Source organism: Hyperolius riggenbachi, chromosome 3, assembly GCF_040937935.1.
Source record: "Hyperolius riggenbachi isolate aHypRig1 chromosome 3, aHypRig1.pri, whole genome shotgun sequence".
In the NCBI taxonomy this organism is placed as follows: domain Eukaryota; kingdom Metazoa; phylum Chordata; class Amphibia; order Anura; family Hyperoliidae; genus Hyperolius; species Hyperolius riggenbachi.
Window position 1 is genome coordinate 181,262,896 of NC_090648.1, and position 18,704 is coordinate 181,281,599.

Genomic DNA, 18,704 nt, shown 5'->3' on the forward strand with positions numbered 1-18,704 from the left:
ATGGCAGCCTCCATATCCCTCTTACTCCAGTTGCCCTTTAACTATGCACTACGTTTCTTTTTTTTTTTTGTCTTTTTTCTTTTTACTATTAAGGCTTTTATTAAGCGAAATAGAAAACTAGACACTACGTTTCAGTCGTCAAGACCTTCATCAATCAGATTAGCACCACTTTGGCATAACAATTGCATTATGCACTGAAGTATATGCTTGCAAATCTTTAACATAGTGCAAATCTAAATGGGATAATTTATTAATACACTTCGTAGGTTGTTAACTGAGAGAAAAAAATATATATAGTGTACATATGCATTGCATTATTTTCCATAGAATTCTTTCTTTTGCAACTCCCTACAATTGTTGTAGTGTTGTTTTTAAACCTTTGTTCTTTCGCTGAAGATGGTGGATCCATGAGATCCAGTAGGAATCTGTCATCTCGATTTTTCTTTCCATTCATCACATTCATTTTTTTTACTTAAGACCCACACTGTAAAGGTTAGCGAATTAGGGCCAAAGATTATGTACTGTATATGCAATATAGACAGTAAGAAGTTGAAAGACATGTTTTTAGACTGTATTCTGCTTTAAATATTAATGTTAAAGCTTGAAATTTACAATGCCTAAACTTTTGTTAAAAAAATGGTGTAACTTCTCCTTCCTATGGAAACCATATCAGAATCTAATAACATTAAAAATGACCTTCCCATTTTATTCTGTGGCTCGGCTATGATTTTTTTTACACGTACCAAACAATTAAAAAGGTGCTTCCCTGCAACCATAGCAACAGTGCACCTGTTAGTGGATGACACACCCCAAATTCTCATTTGATCATGTCCAGTCACATCCAGTTACCACTTCTCAGGTTCTCACTCGGATTCTGCTAATCCTAAATTGTCTTCTCTGTCACATTCTAGTTTTCTAAAATACTTTTTTAAATTTATTTATTTGTCTACAACAGCTTAGTTATACTTTGCATGCCATATATAGGATATTTAAGTAACATTAAATAATGCATTTACCTTGGCTTTGCAGCTCTGTGATCCTCCTTGAAACTCAATGGTGCCATAAGCATCTGTAGAACTTTTCACTGTGTTTTTTTCCACAGTCCAAACCTCTGAGTCTGACTCATTCCCAGAGAGATTTATGCCAGCATTGCCCACACTAAAATTGTGATCTTTCATGAGCCGGCCACATCGACATCTGGAGACACATATAGATTTGCACAAGATATAGTTCAGAGGATAACAAATCATAGTGAGCATTGTAATAGCCATTATTTACTAAATAAATGTTATTTTGCTCTATGCAAACTGATTATCTTGCATGCTGAACTACACTGCTATGGTTTAAAGAGTTTCTTAACCACTTTCCTACTAAGAGGTGTTTCCCCTTTTGTACTAGAGCAATTTTCACCTTTCAGCGATCCTTCCATTTATTCGCCTCTAACTTATATTACTAGTACTTATCACACTGAAATGGTCTATATCTTTCTTTTTTCACCACCAATTAGGCTTTCTTTGGGTGGTACATTTTGCTAAGAATTATTTTATTCTAAATGCATTTTAATGGGAGAAATAAGGAAAATTGAAAAAATGAATTGCTTCCAGTTTTCAGGCACTATATTTTTAAAATAATGCATGCTACCATAATTAAAACTCACAGATTTTATTTGCCCATTTATTCAGGTTATTAACATGTTTAAAATATTTCAATAGTACAATGTATGGCGCCAATATTTTATTTGGAAATAAAGGTGCATTTTTTAAAATTTTGCGTCCATCACTAATTACAAACCCATAATTTTATAAATGACAATAATATACCCTTTTGACATACATATTTAAAAAAAAAGTTCAGTCCCTAAGGTAACTATTTATGTATTTGTTTTTGTAATTTTTTTTTATGCATGTAATTTATTTATGTAACTATGGGAGAAGGTGGGAGGTAAGGGGTTAATTGTAATTGTATATATGGGTCTTTTTATTAAAATAAATTTTACATAATTTTACTATTTGGTCACAAGACGTCCTCGCGCATTATTTCCTATTAGCGTACTGTAAGTATGCTAAACAGAAGTAATTTGTGGACATGTTACTCCAGAAGATACAATGACACCGGCATTTCATTGATGCCGGCGATCATTGACATTCATTCATCTCCCCTCTAATGGGCGGAGGCGAGTGCCCGCATGGGAGCGAGTGTAGGAGCTCTGCAATTGACGAATATCTACACCCCTGTGCAGGAACTGAAGTCCTGCTGGGTGTAGATATACCATCCTTAGTGCACAAAGTGGTTAAGCCTCTACTTATCCTCCTGTGCCACCTGTATCTATGACTGTGCTTGGTTTGCATGTCAAATTCATACTGCCTGAGGCGCGCTGCCATCCCTTGCCAGTACATCACACACAGGACTGTAGGAGATACATATTATGAAAGAAGTTGTAGTTTTCAAATTCTGTAATTTAATTATACTTGCCATCTAAATGTTTTCTTAATTATTGGCTGACGAGTGCCAGCGGTGATGAACTGAACCAGTTTTAGGGCCCTTGATGGTAATATTAGGCTTTCTTATTAACCTTTACAACATGAATGCGAGATCACAAAATAGTTCTGTGGGATTTATTAGATTTGAAAGTCCCCTACTTACAGACAGGTTCCAATCCGGGAGATTATTTAGAAGTTGAATTTGTTTGTAAGTTGAGTTCTGTGTTATACATAGTGAAGAGTGGATAAATTATTTCTTTTCGGACATCTATGGATTTGGACATATAGTATAAACTATATTTTTGGGCTGTATTGAATGTGCTTTTAAAGTGTTTTACACACCTTATAACAGTTTATACAATAATACAATACTATAACATGTAGCAACAAAAAATATGTAATGCAAAAACAGAATTGTATATTCTGTACACAAAAACAACTGTATTTCTGAAACATTGTAACTCAAGTCGTTTGTAAGTAGGGGTACTATGTAAATAAATATTAAAGTTGCGACTAATCAATTATCTGCTGAATTTAGGTAGGTACAGTATTGGGAAATCCAGTAGTCTTGGCAAACATATCAGGAACATGATTCATGTGCCAGGCGCCTGGCAGTTTTGTGTATAATTAAGGGTTGTGGCTGCACTTCTTTCATTTTGAATGGCATCTTTATTTATACTAATATGCAGAACACCTATAATCTTTAAGAAATAATATGTAATTAATGTAGAAGTAGATCTATATGAGCCAACTTCACCATTTGATTTGGCAGCTGCACCTATTTATATGTTCTTGAATATAATAATATAAAAACTTTATTGAGTTCTATAACTTACCGTACAAGCTGGTGGCATATCTGACATCCAGGAATACATCTAGGAAAAAGTAAAGGCATGGTTAAAGCCCAAGAACATTCCCAGGACCATTTACTAGCAATTTTACTTACATGTCAATTACTAGGAATAGTTGTGTGTTGTTTTTTTTTAAGTCTATGTTTTTTTTGGTGTATTTTTATAGCAGTAAAGTAAATTAGCAGTAAGATGCAAACTTGTAATAAGACATGGACATATTTTTACTTAAAACTTACAGTAGATAAAAGGGCCACCTGCAATTAAGGAATTACCTAACATTTTCTTAAAGTCTTCAGCTAATAAACTGTCACATAGACACAAACACCTGATATAAGTTGAAAAGAGGAGAGGGGGAGCGGTGAAGAGTCTTCAAATGTTGCTGGCACTGGACAGGTGTACAGTGGTAGTAAGAACAACTTTTCTAAGCTGCTGATCAGTACTTTCTCCTGAGAGCAGTCCCCCCAATGGTATCTATGCATGAGTTGATATGCCCATCTCCTGGGGGTGGCCCATGACATACTTTCTGGTGCCTGACTCATTGCCTTATGGAATATATCATGCTTCTATTCTAGGAAAACCCTAATTCTCCACTGGAACCAGCCCCAACCACCGAAGGTTGCTGACTGGATTAAATTGGTTGGAGACTCACTTCACCTCTACAAGTTTACTGATTTGAACCGAAACTGCCAAAAGAAGTTTGATAGGGTATGGGGCCCTCGGATTGCATATATTAGCTCTGAAATCTTTACCTTTGATGGGTTATAGGACATTTTGTTAGTCTAGTTGTACGGACTGCTTCTTGGAGGCAGAAACAGACTGCAGAGGGAAGGCGGGAGGGATAGGGAAGCGGGTAGTTGTTACAAATAAGGTATGTTGTGTATTCTTATGCTTTTAATTTAATTTTAAATTGATACAAATAATCTGTTTAAAAGGAGCTTTGTCACTACCTGGGCTGAAATGGGAGGATGAACATTCATCTTGTGAAGCAAAGTTGAGCTTCTTCCTTTCAAGACAGGGTTGAGGCCAATATTTGGCACTGCACCACAGGAACTAATTACTGCACTCAATCAGTAAGTACAGCTCCATCCCTGGAGGCCATTATATCAAGACTGAAAGGATAATAGTTCAGTCCAGTATTTAATGACATGTAGATAATTACTTGGTAACATAATCCAGTCTACCACTCATTATTGATGTCAGACATGATGCCAGGTGTTTTGAGTCCAGTGAGAGAAAAATGCATTACAAATGTTGTTCCTGGAAAATAGATAACACTTAAAGAACAAGTGACACCCATGCTAACCTAGAAATAAAAAAACACATATATAAGTAGATAAATACTAGTTCTACTTACATAACAGATGTATTGCACTGTCCACGTTATGATTCCTGTGAATTTTATAAAGGATAAGCAAAGAATCCTATTCTAGACAGTTTCCATCTTGGTTACCTTTGAATAAAGCTAATCCTGACATCATTTCCTACCTCACTCTTTTTTCTCCTCTTGCTAATTGTGTATTCGTTACCTGCCCTCCTCCAAGAGTCTTCATTCACTCCCACTGAGGTCTATACTAGGAAGTGTACTGTCTTATGTCATTAGAAGGAGGGGGAAATAAAGGGAAGAGGAGGAATATATTATAGATAAAAAGACCCCTCAGCAAGCAACTGTTTTGCCAGCCGATGGCAATGGCAATTAAAGGGCTAGTGCTCCTAAAGTATGTGATAACTAATCCAAACCATAACAGCAGAAAAAGTTTTGAAAGTTTTGAATGCAGGATTAGCATCCTTATCACTTAATACACTCAGACCAGGTGCTGTTGAAATTTGATTTTATGGTGGCAATCCCTCTTTAATAAAATACAAGCCTACAAGTTTTGCTTTGTAAGGACATGTTTATTTTTAATATTTAAAGGATAACTGTTGTGAACATTAGTAAAATGCACAATACATACGTATTAATTGTTCCTCAGTAAAATGCACTATAACTTTATTTTTTTCCTTTGTAGCTAGTAATAATCGGACAGATTTTAGACTAGCTCCATATGGGGGATTCTTAAGTATTTCTTTTATTCTTTTTGAAAGCACCCCCTGGAAAGGACCTTAAAAGGGTGCTGGAAAGTTAGTCTTCTCCTGTGCACACTACTCTGGCAGTTGGAGTGTGCCACTGCCATCCAGGGAGTGCTTTTGAAAATAAAATAAATTTCTGAGAATCCCACTTGAGGAGATAGATTAATCCAAAATCTGTCAGATCTGTCACATTTCTACTGCCTACTGTAAGTAACAGGAACATAGGAAAAATAATTTAGACTGCATTTTACTCCAGGACAAACGTACAACTAATTCAGTATTTTAAATGTTACACATTTCCACAACAGAGGTTCTTTAAAATCACTTTAAGTTCCGTTTAATAGCTTGAAACCAAGGTGAGTGATTGCAGGACTCTCTGTAGTTGACCAATAGAGATCCTTGGATTTGTCTACCACAAGATCATCGAATGAACCAGAAATAATCTCAAGTTTGAATGAGAAACTTTTCGTTGGGCCACAATAAATTGCAGGAATAACATTTGTATACAAGCTTTGTGTACACTTTTGTATGTATTTGATTACAGTTTTGTGTGTGCCGGGGATGGCATTTCCATGAGGGGAGAACTGGGCAACTACTCTCAAAGTAGTCTCAAAGCTCCTTGGAATCTCCTATATCAGGAGTTACTGAGGTCACAGCAATGGCCATACCGGTTGGTACATATTGGGATGAACCAATAATGGAAATGTTTCCTAGTATTAGCTGTACATCTAATAAACATGTCATATCTTGCCTGCCTGTCAGACTTTAGTTCAGGTTTTTTGGGGGTACATTCTAATCAGTCTGCGAAGATGCAATGGCTCAGATCAGAAGTTGTTAACAAGACAGTGTACTAACCCCCCCCCCCCCCAAAAAAAAAAAAAAAAAAAAATGTAAGAAAGCAGCATTTCTCCCATGATGTTATAGAGCAGGAGATTCATATTATGGATGTGCAGATGATAAATCTGCAGAAACTGCATGATGTTGTCATGCCCATACTGACCAAAATCTCTAAGGAATTCCATGAATAATAAAGGCAGTTCTAAAGGCAAAAAGGGGTCAAATTCAGTACTAGAAAGACGTACCTAAGCGGTCAGGGAAACATATCAACTTTCCTGTCATTGTGTTTCTTTTGATTCATGTGTTAGCATGCTATTTACTTATAATGAACTCCCAAAATACCAAATGCTGCAACATTCACCCCAAAGTATCAAATGCAGCCGCTATTATTTGACCATCAAATAATAAATGCAGCAAACATTACCTCTCTGTGTGCGGCAAACATTACCTTGGATGCATAAATGTGGCAAATGTTGCCTCCGATACATGCAATGCAGAAAACATTACCTCCAACATATACCACATGGCAAATGATACCTCTGACACGTTAAATGCACGTTAAATGCAGCAAAATTTACCTCCGACACATGCAATGCAGCAAACATTACCATTACCCACAAAAAAAGATGGACCCCCTCTTCGTATATGCACATCTGGTGGGGTTGCATGGTAATACAACCATTCTGGAAAATAATCTTTGGCATCAATGACTCTCTGTATTTGGAAAACCTACCATTCCAACCAGCTATAGCGCTCCTGAATTTGCTCCCGGGGAAGATCTCACAAGCTAAAAAAAAAAATCTAACAGGGACCCTAATGATTGTTGCCAAACTATTAATTGCTAGGAACTGGAGAAGCCCCAATGTACCAAGCATAAATCAGATCTTCACTGAACTCAATAAGATCTGCAGACTGGATGAACTGTTTCATAGTGCACATGACCGTAATGAGGCGTTTACTAGAAAATGGGCGGTTTGGTACGAATACAGAAAGTCAGAAGAGGCTAAATCCCTGATACTTGGCAACCTCCCCATATCCAGTCCTAGAATATCGAACACATCTCAGTTTTAACATCGCTATCTAACTGTGACATCAACCCTAGATCAATAGCCCCTCAATGATGATCCTCAGACCGGTACAAATGGTGGTCTTGGTAAGGTTCCTCCTCTACAATATTATAATATCGGTAATCACATCAGTGAAATGTTTGAAGAACATGGACAAGTGTGTCTGTCCCTCCCCTGTCCTATTTGGTTTTCCTGTCTAGACCTATCCTTCCCTCCCTTTCCTATCTTCTTCTTTTCCTTGCTTTCCCTTCTTCCTACTCTGAAAGAACTACCGTTCTTATACCATAAAGAGATGCATATACCGTTAACACTCTTATAAGTTGTGCCTAGGTTCTGTGGTTTTTAACCATAAGTGACCACAGAGGATACATCTTAGGTAATGCAATTCCATGTAATGTTCTTCAGATTGTATGTCTATATTCTATATGTTTTTTGTATGAAAAATGTTTCAATAAAAAGTTTTATTACAAAAAAAAAAAAGATGGACCCCCAAAGAAGGAAAAAACCCGGCCCTGGATAAATACATCAACAAATTCAGATGCAGAATCTCCGACAGGATCCTGAGTAAAAGAAAGACACTGGCCCAGAACGTAACACCACAAGAGCGACAGGCCATCAGATCCCTTAAGGAGAATAAGGACATTATTATTGAACCAGCGGATAAAGGTGGTGCCATAGTCATAATGAACACCAGTGACTACATCCAGGAGGCACAAAGACAGTTATCCAACACCACTCACTATGCCAAATTACAGTGGGACCCCACAAAAGGCTACAGGATGGCACTCAATAGGATGGTTAACAGATTGCCTGCAAACATCAGACTACATGTAAGGACCCTTATCCCTGAAGAGCCTAGAACAGCCTGCTTTTACATGCTTCCCAAGATCCACAAAGAGGGAACCTCGGGCAGGCCCGTGATCTCAGGGAGCAGAACTCTTACAGAGAACATCTCAGGGTGGCTGGAAAACATCTTGAAACCTCTTGTCTGTAAAAGACCCAGCTACATACAGGATACCACTCACCTCCTGAACATACTGACAGCCATCGGCCCAGTACCTGAGGGAACCATACTGGCCACGATGGACGTGGAGTCCCTGTACACGAACATCCCCCATGATGATGGTATTGCGGCCTGCCGTATATATCTTCAGGGTCAGGGCATACCTGTAAAGCCTATTGCTGGACTGATCAAATTCATTCTCACTCATAATTATTTCACTTTTGGACAGGACCTCTATTTACAGCAAATGGGCGTGGCAATGGGTTCACGATTTGCACCACAGTATGCAAATCTCTTCATGGCCAAAATCGAAGAGGAATACCTCAATTCATGTCGCATAAAACCCATGGCCTACTTCCGCTTCATTGATGATATTTTAATCATCTGGTCCGCAAATGAGGAGGATTTTCTCAAGTTCCACAGTAACTTCAATGCCTTCCATCCTACAATCAAATTGACACTTACCTACTCTCACACAGAGATAAACTTTCTGGACACCACCATATACATCAGGGGTAACAACCTACAAAACATCTGTGTATCGCAAACCTACAGACCGTCCCACATATCTAAGATATGACAGTTTTCACCCCAAGCACATTAAGAACTCTATAATTTACAGCCAAGCTATAAGGTACAACCGGATTTGTTCTGACAGGATGGACAAAGACAAGCACCTGGATCACCTTAAGAACACTTTCATTAAACAAGGTTACAGTCCTCCTATGGCTGAGGCCCAAATAAGGAAAGCCAGCATCATCCCCAGGACTGAACTCCTGAAATATAAGCAAAACCAGAAAGAGGACCGTGTCCCTTTGGTTGTCACCTACAACCCACACCTGGAAATCTTAAGGAGGATTGCTAAGGAACTTCATCCCATTTTACACAAGGATCACAGACTGAGAAAGATATTCCCTAAACCTCCCCTCTTGTCATATCGGCAACCACACAATCTAAAACAGATGATTGTCAAGAGTTCTTTGAATAGGCCTCAACAAAACGGAACATCACCCTGCCGACAAAAAAGATGTGGGACCTGCAGACACATTTACTCCACTGACAGGTTAACAATACCAGGTTCACAACAGGAGTACAGAGTACAAGGCACATTTTCCTGTGGTTCCACCAATCTGGTATATCTGATCATGTGTGCTAAATGCCCCATGTTATGTACGTGGGAGAAACTGAACAAACTCTGCGCAAACGTATGAATGGACACAGGCACACTAACAACGATACCGAATCTGAACTCCCAGTTGCTACACACTTTCAGTCCAACGGACACAGCATGTATGATCTTCCTGTCACTGCCCTGTAGGGGGGCTTCAAAACGTCAAATGATCGATTAATAGCAGAAACAAAATGTATAAATTGGTTCAAAGCTGTGGACAAGGGCTTGAATAAGGACAAAAACTTTTTATATTGGTATGAGGCTGACGATATTTAAACTCTTTCTCAGCCTATATAGGAAAAAGTAATTATTGGCTTCTGCTTGCCTCCACTCTGGGTGAACGATGAGAGTTAGAATATTACCTCTCTCAGGGCGGGACCACCGCAGACAATACTTTGCGACCAAACCCCAAGTCTTGGTGACTTGGTAAATCCAAACGGTAGTGCTTTATGAAGGTGTCATAATGTGGCAGCCTTACAAATTTGGAGTACTGAGGCAGAATTTCTTTCTGCCCAGGAAGAGGAGACAGCCCTAGTGGAGTGTGCCTTGACATTCACAGGAGCTGGCTTACCTGCTATTTCATAAGCTTTGCTTATACATAACTTTAACCAGTTACTGAGAGTACTCTTGGACGCTCTTACACCTTTACGAGCACTCTGAAACTGAACCAATAAATTATCCTGCTTTCTCCACTCAGCAATTTTATCTAAATAAAACAAAATCATTTCCCTTACATCCAGGGAACTAAATTTCTCTTCTCAGCGATTTGAAGGATTCGGACAAAGAGAAGGGATAAAGATTTCCTGTTCTCTATGGAAATCTGTCACAACTTTTGGAGAAAAACTTGGAGGTAACTTAAAAGGGATTCTATCTGGTTGGATAGTCATAAATGATGGTTTTATGCATAAGGCTTGTATTTCCCCAATACGCCTGGCTGTAGTCACTGCTACTAACAAACACATCTTTAGCATTAAGTCCTTAATGGAAATTTGATCCATGGGCTCAAAGGGGAATGCGATAAGAGAATTTAGGACTAAATTCAAGTCCCAAGGCGGAACAGTCAGTTTCTTCACTACTGTTTTGTTTTTAACTGCCTTGATAAACCTTTTAATTAAAGAATTTTAGTAAAAAGGAAAATCAAAGTATGAACCCAGGGCTAACTGCACCTTAAGGGTGTTTAATTTTAGACCCATATCTAGCCCTTTCTGCAGGAACTCTAGAATATTTGGGATTGAAAACTTTTCAAGATTTTCAGGAGTATCTTTGTTAAATTCACAAAATACTTTCCAAATTCTGAGATAGATAGTGGAAGTGACAGGGTTCCTTGCGTGTAGCAAGGTAGAAACCACTTTCTCAGACCACGATCAGATCACTGGATCTGATAAATTGATCTTTTGATCTAGAGCCTCCTGTCTGCCTTGATTCAATAATAAGCGCCGCTCAAAAGCCACGCCTTCAAGTTCAGACTGGCCACTGAGGGATGGTATACCTGTCCCTGATACAGCAGATCTTCCCTGATTGGCAGGACCATGGGTTCCTCTACTGCTAGGGAGAGTAACAGAGGATACCAAGGCCTTCTTGGCCAGTCTGGAGCGATAATTCTTGTCTTGGCCTGGTCTTTGATTACTTTCTGTAGTACCCTCCCGATTAATTTCAACTTAGGGTGGGTGTACAAATGCTTTCTCCAGACCCCAGTGAAGCATGAATGCATCTAGACATATCGGAGAGCCTCTAGGATTGAGGAGCAGAATCTGGGAAGAAGTGCATTGTTCCAAGCAGCAAACAGGTCTATGGATGGAAGACCCCACTTGCTGCAGATCGTCAGAAAGACCTCTTTGTTCAGACAACAGTTGCTCTGATTTAGCTCCTGGCGGCTTAACCAATCCGATAGAACATTGTCCTTTCCTTTGAGGTGAACCGACTTTAAGGAAAGAACCTTGTTCTCTTCTCTGCCCAGCGGAAAATCTGCAGAGATAGAGAGATTAGCGGAGGACTGTGAGTTCCTCCTTGCTTGTTTATGTGAGTTACTGCCGTCTGGTTGTCTGACTGAACAATCACGCTTTTGTTTACAAGCCGTTTTTCCCATCTCTGTAGAGACTTCCAGATCACAAATAACTCTTTGTGATTGGATTAGAAGGTCTTTTCTATTGGAGACCACCTGCCTTGGATGTATTCTCGACCCAGATGAGCTCCCCATCCCCAGAGGCTAGCATCTGTGGTAATAATTACTGGATTTTGCGAGATCCAACTTACACCTTTTTGCAGGTTTTGCCTGGTAGTCCACCAGTTCAGAGAAAGCATCACTGGATCTGATAAATTGATCTTTTGATCTAGAGCCTCCTGTCTGCCTGACCACTGACACAGAATGGTCAGTTGGAAGATTCTGAAGTTTGCCTGAGCCCCGGCCACAGCTGGAATACATGCTGAGTACTTGCCTAGGAGAGACATAGCCTGTCTTACTGTGACAGATTTTGCTCTCAGAAAATCCTTAGTACAAGTGATCACTTGATCCACTTTTGTTTGTGGCAGACAGGAGATCTGGTTCACTGTGTCCAGCGACGCCCCAAGAAATTATTTTCTCTGATCTGGTGTGAGGTCGGATTTCTTTAGATTCAAGATCCATCTCAGGTCCTTCAGAATTGACAGACCCATCTGAATGTGCTCTTGGAGAGTATCCTTGGATTTTACAGCTATCAGCAGCAGGTCATCTAGGTAAGGTACTAGAATGATTTTCTGCATTCCCAGGTGGGCTGCAACCTCTATCATGATCTTTGTAAAGATCCTGGGAGCACTTGAAATCCCAAAGGGGAGTGCCTTGAACTGCATGTGAAGGACCTGGGATCAAATGCGAACTGCTGCTCTCACATATTTCCAGTGAGCCGGCAAAATGGGTACATTATAGTATGCGTCTATAAGGTCTATGGACGCCATGAAGTAATCCTTAACTAGAAGCTGTATTGTGGAAAAATTGATTCCATGCAAAACTTTTTGTATTTTACATACAGTGGGATGCAAAAGTTTGGGAAACGCTGTTAATCGTCATGGTTTTCCTGTATAAATCACTGGTTATTACAATAAAAAATGTCAGTAAAATATATCATATAGGAGACACACACACAGTGATATTTGAGAAGTGAAATGAAGTTTATTGCATTTACAGAAAGAGCGCAATAATTGTTTAAATACAATTAGGCAGGTGCATAAATTTGGGCATTTGTCATTTTATTGTTTCCAAAATCTTTAGAGCTAATTATTGGAACTTAAATTGGCTTGGTAAGCTCAGTGACCCCTGACCTACATACACTGGTGAATCCAATTAAAAGAAAGAGCATATAAGGGGGGCAATTGTAAGTTTCCCTCCTCTTTTAAATTTCTCTGAAGAGTAGCAACATGGGGGTCTCAAAACAACTCTCAAATGACCTAAAGACAAAGATTGTTCACCATCATGGTTTAGGGGAAGGATACAGAAAGCGGTCTCAGAGATTTCAGCTGTCTGTTTCTAAAGTTAGGAACAAATTGAGAAAATGGAAGACCACAGGCTCAGTTAAAGTTGAGGCTCAAAGTGGCAAACCAAGAAAAATCTCAGATAGACAGAAGCGACGAACGGTGAAAACAGTCAGAGTCAACCCACAGACCAAAACCAAAGACCTACAACATCATATTGCTGCAGATGGAGTCACTATGCATTGTTCAACCATTTGGCGCAATTTACACAAGGAGATGCTGTATGCAGAGGAAGCATTTTTTCCGCCCACAGCACAAACAAAGCCGCTTGAGGTATGCTAAAGCACATTTGGACAAGCCAGCTTCATTTTTAAATAAGGTGCTGTGGACTGCTGAAACTAAAATTGAGTTATTTGAGCATAACAAGGGGTGTAATGCATGGAGGAAAAACAACACAGCTTCTCAAGAAAAACACCTGCTACCTACAGTAAAATATGGTGGTGGATCCATCATGCTGTGGGGCTGTGTGGCCAGTGCAGGGACTGGGAATCTTGTCAAAGTTGAGGGATGCATGGATTCCACTCAGTATCAGCAGATTCTGGAGACCAATGTCCAGGAATCAGTGACACAAAGCTAAAGCTGCGCCAGGGCTGGATCTTTCAACACGACAACAACCCCAAACACTGCTCAAAATCCACTAAGGCATTCATGCAGAGGAAAAAGTACAACGTTCTGGAATGGCCATCTCAGTCCCCAGACCTGAATATAATTGAAAATCTGTGGTATGAGTTAAAGAGAGCTGTCCATGCTTGGAAGCCATCAAACCTGAATGAACTAGAGATGTTTTGTAAAGAGGAATGGTCCAAAATACCTTCAACCAGAATCCAGACTATCAATGGAACCTACACAAAGCGTTTAGAAGCTGTGATTTCTGCAAAAGGAGGATCTACTAAATATTTATTTCATTTCTTTTTTGTGGTGCCCAAATGTATGCACCTGCCTAATTTTGTTTAACCTCCTTGGCGGTATGGACGAGATCAGCTCGTCCATGTACGCCAAGGAGGATTGCTCAGCTCCTGGGGGGTCTTTTTACTTACTTTTTTTTTTTCAGAACATGTGCTAGCTACATGTTCTGTCCGATCGCTACCCTACGATCCGCCGCGATGCGCCCCCAAATAACCGCCAGGCTGCGCAATGGGAAGGATCGGAGTTCCCCATGACCTCATGACATCGATGACGTCATGTCCGATCATCACCATGGCGACGGGAGACGTGACGATACAAAGTCATGCTTCTCGCGGGATCGTGGACGTGTAAGTATGGCCGGCGGGGATTTGGTGGGTGGATGCGGACGCGTAGGGCATGGCGTACTGCTGTAGCTAGCAATCCGCTAGCTACAGCATGCGGAAAAAAAAATATTTAACAAAATGGGTAATGCGTACTTATGTACGCATTACCCAGAACGCCAGGGAGGTTAAACAATTATTGCACACTTTCTGTAAATCCAATAAACTTCATTTCACTTCTCAAATATCAATGTGTGTGTCTCCTATATGATATATTTAACTGACTTTTTTTTATCATAACAACCAACGATTTATACAGGAAAATCATGACGATTAACAATGTTGCCCAAACTTTCGCATCCCACTGTAACGGTTCAAAAATCGAAGATTTATAATCAGGCGAAAATCACTGTTCATCTTTGGAACCAGGAAGAGAGTGGAGTAGAAACCCCTTCCCTTCTCCTGAATTGGAACCTCTTGCACAATTCCCTTCTGGAAAAGATTCTCCACAGCTTTTTCCATAGCAGACTGCTTCACTGGGGACTGTAAAAAACTTGTCAGTCTGAAAAGTTTTGGAGGTTTTCTAGAAAATTGAATTCTGTACCCTTCCCTGATTGTTTGGCTTTATAATATTATATTAATTAATTATATTATATTAATATTATTATTATTATTAATTATATTATATAAATATTTGCTTTTTGAATTTTTTTGCCAAGCTGGAAGAAATGCTTTTAACCTACCCCCCACCTGAACATAGTCATTGTTCAGTATTGCGTAGTTTGGGGGTATTTGAGGATTGTGGATTGAAGAGGAAGCCTTTGGCTTCAAAGAGGCACTTAAAATCTCGAAAAAAATGAGTTTTACTCACCTGGGGCTTCCCTCAGCCCCCTGCAGCCGATCGGTGCCCTCGCCGTGTCTCGCTGATCCTCCCGTCCCCGCCGGCGACCACTTCCGGTTTCGCTGTCAGGACCCGACAGGCTGGGAACGCAAGTGATTCTTCGCGTTCCCAGCCAAAATATCGCCCCCTATGCTGCCATTGCGGCCACCTGGGCGCATAGGGGCGATATTTTGGCTGGGAACGCGAAGAATCACTCGCATGTAACGATTGTGTAATTCTCTCCGTGGTCAGCGCACAGGACGTGCGCTGACACTGCGGAAATCCTCCACAAGCGTACAATTTGAGAGAACCCAGCAAAAGGTGCAACGCACCTGTAGAGGGAAATTCCTGTCGGCAGATGGAGCTGTGGAGTGCAGAGGAACAGATCCTCTGCCCTGCCACAGAGGCCAGACAGGAATTGTACGAAGGGAAGAAACGCAAGGCAAGATAGCCCTGAAAGAGAGAGAGCAAGCGACAGAGGGCATGTGTGTCCACCAATCTAGTCGCCACCCTGCGACGATGAACACACAACCATGAAGATCAGGTGAGAAGGCAATCGCAAGAGATGGCGATTGCTAACAGCGACACAAGACCGAATAAGCACAGATGAGCAATGTATGTATGTCCACCAATCTAGCCGCCAACCTGCGACGGTGGACACACAACAGAGGAAACCAAGTGAGAACGCAATCGCAAGAGAAGCGATTGCGAATGAGAATGAGCACAGGGACAGAATGTATGTATGTGCTCCAATCTAGTCGCCAACCCGGGACGGTGCACACACAACATCAGAAACAAAGTAGGAATGCAATCGCGAGAGAGGCGATTGCCAGAGGTGACACAAGGCTTAAGCAAGACAGGGGACGAGAGTAGCAAAGGCACAGTAAATCATACAATGAGAAGATAAGGAAAATAACGAACGCTAACTAAACGCGAACACCGCACTCATTCGCAACAGCGAACGCGTTTACAGCGCGGTCTCCACATGTTAAGCACAACAGAGACAAGCACGCCTAACTAACCCCCACCACCCAAACACAAAACAGAGAACGCGAGCGCTTGCTTAACGGTTACCTCACCGAGCCTACAGCAAGCGTTCGTGTCAGACAAGACAGACAGACGGACGGGAAACAGGATAGCAGGATCCACTGCTCTTTTCCGCCAGAGCGAGTGCGAACCAAGTAAAGCAACAGAGCTTAGCAGGATCCACTGCTCTTTCCGCCAGAGCGAGTGCGATCCAAGTTCAGGGACAGGATAACAGATCAGAAGGATCCACAGCCGCTACCGCTAGGGGCTAATGCGATCTAAGCCAGACAGGCAGATGAGATAGCCGGTAGCAACCGCTGCCCCAGCTATACTCCAAGAAAGCAGATCAGAAGGATCCACAGCCGCTACCGCTAGTGGCTGGTGCGATCCAAGAAGACAGATGAAACAGAAGGGGCTACCAGTAGCAACCGCTGCACTGGTTAGCACCCACAGACAGGACGATTTCCTATCGACCACCGTTGGCGACAGGACAATCACAGCAGAGAGGTAACATAGACAAAACAGATAAGCAGGCTAACTGCACTAGAGGAGCTGCCTAGTGCAGTCCCCAGAATTACTCTAAGATAACTATAACAATCCAACAGGGAAGGCTGACACTCCAGGAGTGAGTTAACAAACCGTTATGACCAGCAAAGCCTTCTGGTCAGCAGAAGGTCTTTATAGTGCCAGCCCTCAAAGGAGACAGCTGGATAATTTGCATGTATGCAAATCCCTCAGCAAAGCAACTCTGAGAGTTGCAAGATGAAGCCAGGTCTCTTTTCCAGAGACCTGCATCTCTCAGACATAAGGAATGGTCAAACAGCTGTCTGCCTGTGCAGCCAGAAGAGTGGATCATTACATCGCGTTCCCATGCCTGTCGGGTCCTGACGGCGAAACCGGAAGTGGTCGCCGGCGGGGACGGGAGGATCAGCGAGACATGGCGAGGGCACCGATCGGCTGCAGGGGGCTGAGGGAAGCCCCAGGTAAGTAAAACTCTTTTTTTCGAGACTTAAGGTTCACTTTAAGGCCTTTTTCCGTCTGCCATTTTTTATTCGGTTCCTTACCTCTATAATTTTTTCTAGGGCCCCAAAATCTCTTTCTAGGAGCCTGTTTTTTCTTTAAAGGAGGAAAAGTCTTTTCTCAGCTGCTCTTTCTAGAGCTTGCTCAAGGTCTGAACCGAACAACAGGTCTCCCTCAAACGGGAGGCCGCAAAGTTTCACTTTAGTTGCCATATCACTTTCCCAATTTTTAAGCCATAAAAATCTGTGAACAGAATTGATTAAAGCTAGACTCCTAGCAGAAATTCTGACAGCATCACTAGAGGCATCCGCAAGTAACTTAGCGTCTAGTTTTAGGGTGGCAACCGATAGGGAAAGGTTTTCAAGTGGAGCACCATCTTTCAAACGAGCCTGCATCTCCTGCAGCCACAGAAAACAACAAGCAGAGCAGATGGCTGCTAAATTAGGAGATAATGTGGCAGAAATAGCCTCCCATGCCTTTTTGAGCAGAGCCTCCATTTTCCTATCTGACATATACTTTAACCACTTGAGGACCGCCCCCAGCCGATGGGCGGCGGCAAAGTCCGGGCCCAAACGACCGCAATACGCCCATCGGCGGGGGCGGCTGCGGGAGTGGCTATGCGGCGATCGCGTCATTCGTGACGCGATCAGCCGCCGGGGACTCGCTCCGCCCACCGCTCGTAGTAACCCGCCGGCCGTTCGGAAGCGCCGGCGGGTTACTAGCTCCCGGATCGCCGCTGCACATATGTATAATAGGCTTTGTAATGTATACAAAGCCTATTATACTGGCTGCCTCCTGCCCTGGTGGTCCCAGTGTCCGAGGGACAACCAGGGCAGGCTGCAGCCACCCTAGTCTGCACCCAAGCACACTGATTTACCCCCCCTGCCCCCTGATCGCCCACAGCACCCCTCAGACCCCCATCAATCACCCCCTATCACCACCTGTCACTGTTACCCATCAGATTAGACCCTAATCTACCCCTTGCGGGCACCCAATCACCCACCCACACGCTCAGATTGCCCTCAGACCCCCCCTTATCAATTCGCCAGTGCAATATTTACATCTGTTATTCCCTGTAATAACCCACTGATCACCTGTCAATCACCTATCAATCACCCCCTGTCACTGCCACCCATCAATCACCCCCTGTCACTGCCACCAATCAATCAGCCCCTAACCTGCCCCTTGCGGGCAATCTGATCACCCACCCACACCAATAGATCGCCCGCAGATCCGACATCAGATCACCTCCCAAGTGCAGTGTATACATCTCTTCTCTCCTCTAAACACCCACTAATTACCCATCAATCACCCCCTATCACCACCTGTCACTGTTACCCATCAGATTAGACCCTAATCTGCCCCTTGCGGGCACCCAATCACCCGCCCACACGCTCAGATTGCCCTCAGACCCCCCCCCCCCCCCTTATCAATTCGCCAGTGCAATATTTACATCTGTTATTCCCTGTAATAACCCACTGATCACCTGTCAATCACCTATCAATCACCCCCTGTCACTGCCACCCATCAATCACCCCCTGTCACTGCCACCCATCAATCAGCCCCTAACCT

General features: G+C 42.1%; 1 protein-coding gene across 3 annotated transcripts in view; it reads right to left on the minus strand.

Moving 5' to 3' along the window:
• LOC137563207 (transient receptor potential cation channel subfamily M member 7-like) overlaps positions 1-18,704 on the minus strand; it is a 267,700-nt gene that overhangs the window by 125,830 nt on the left and 123,166 nt on the right. For all 3 annotated transcript variants that reach the window (XM_068275389.1, XM_068275388.1, XM_068275391.1), the window contains exons 3-4: positions 3,317-3,355; positions 1,017-1,197 (exon numbers count right to left, since the gene is read on the minus strand). In XM_068275389.1, the coding sequence (XP_068131490.1) occupies positions 1,017-1,197; positions 3,317-3,355 (220 nt within the window). The remainder of the gene's footprint in view (positions 1-1,016; positions 1,198-3,316; positions 3,356-18,704) is intronic.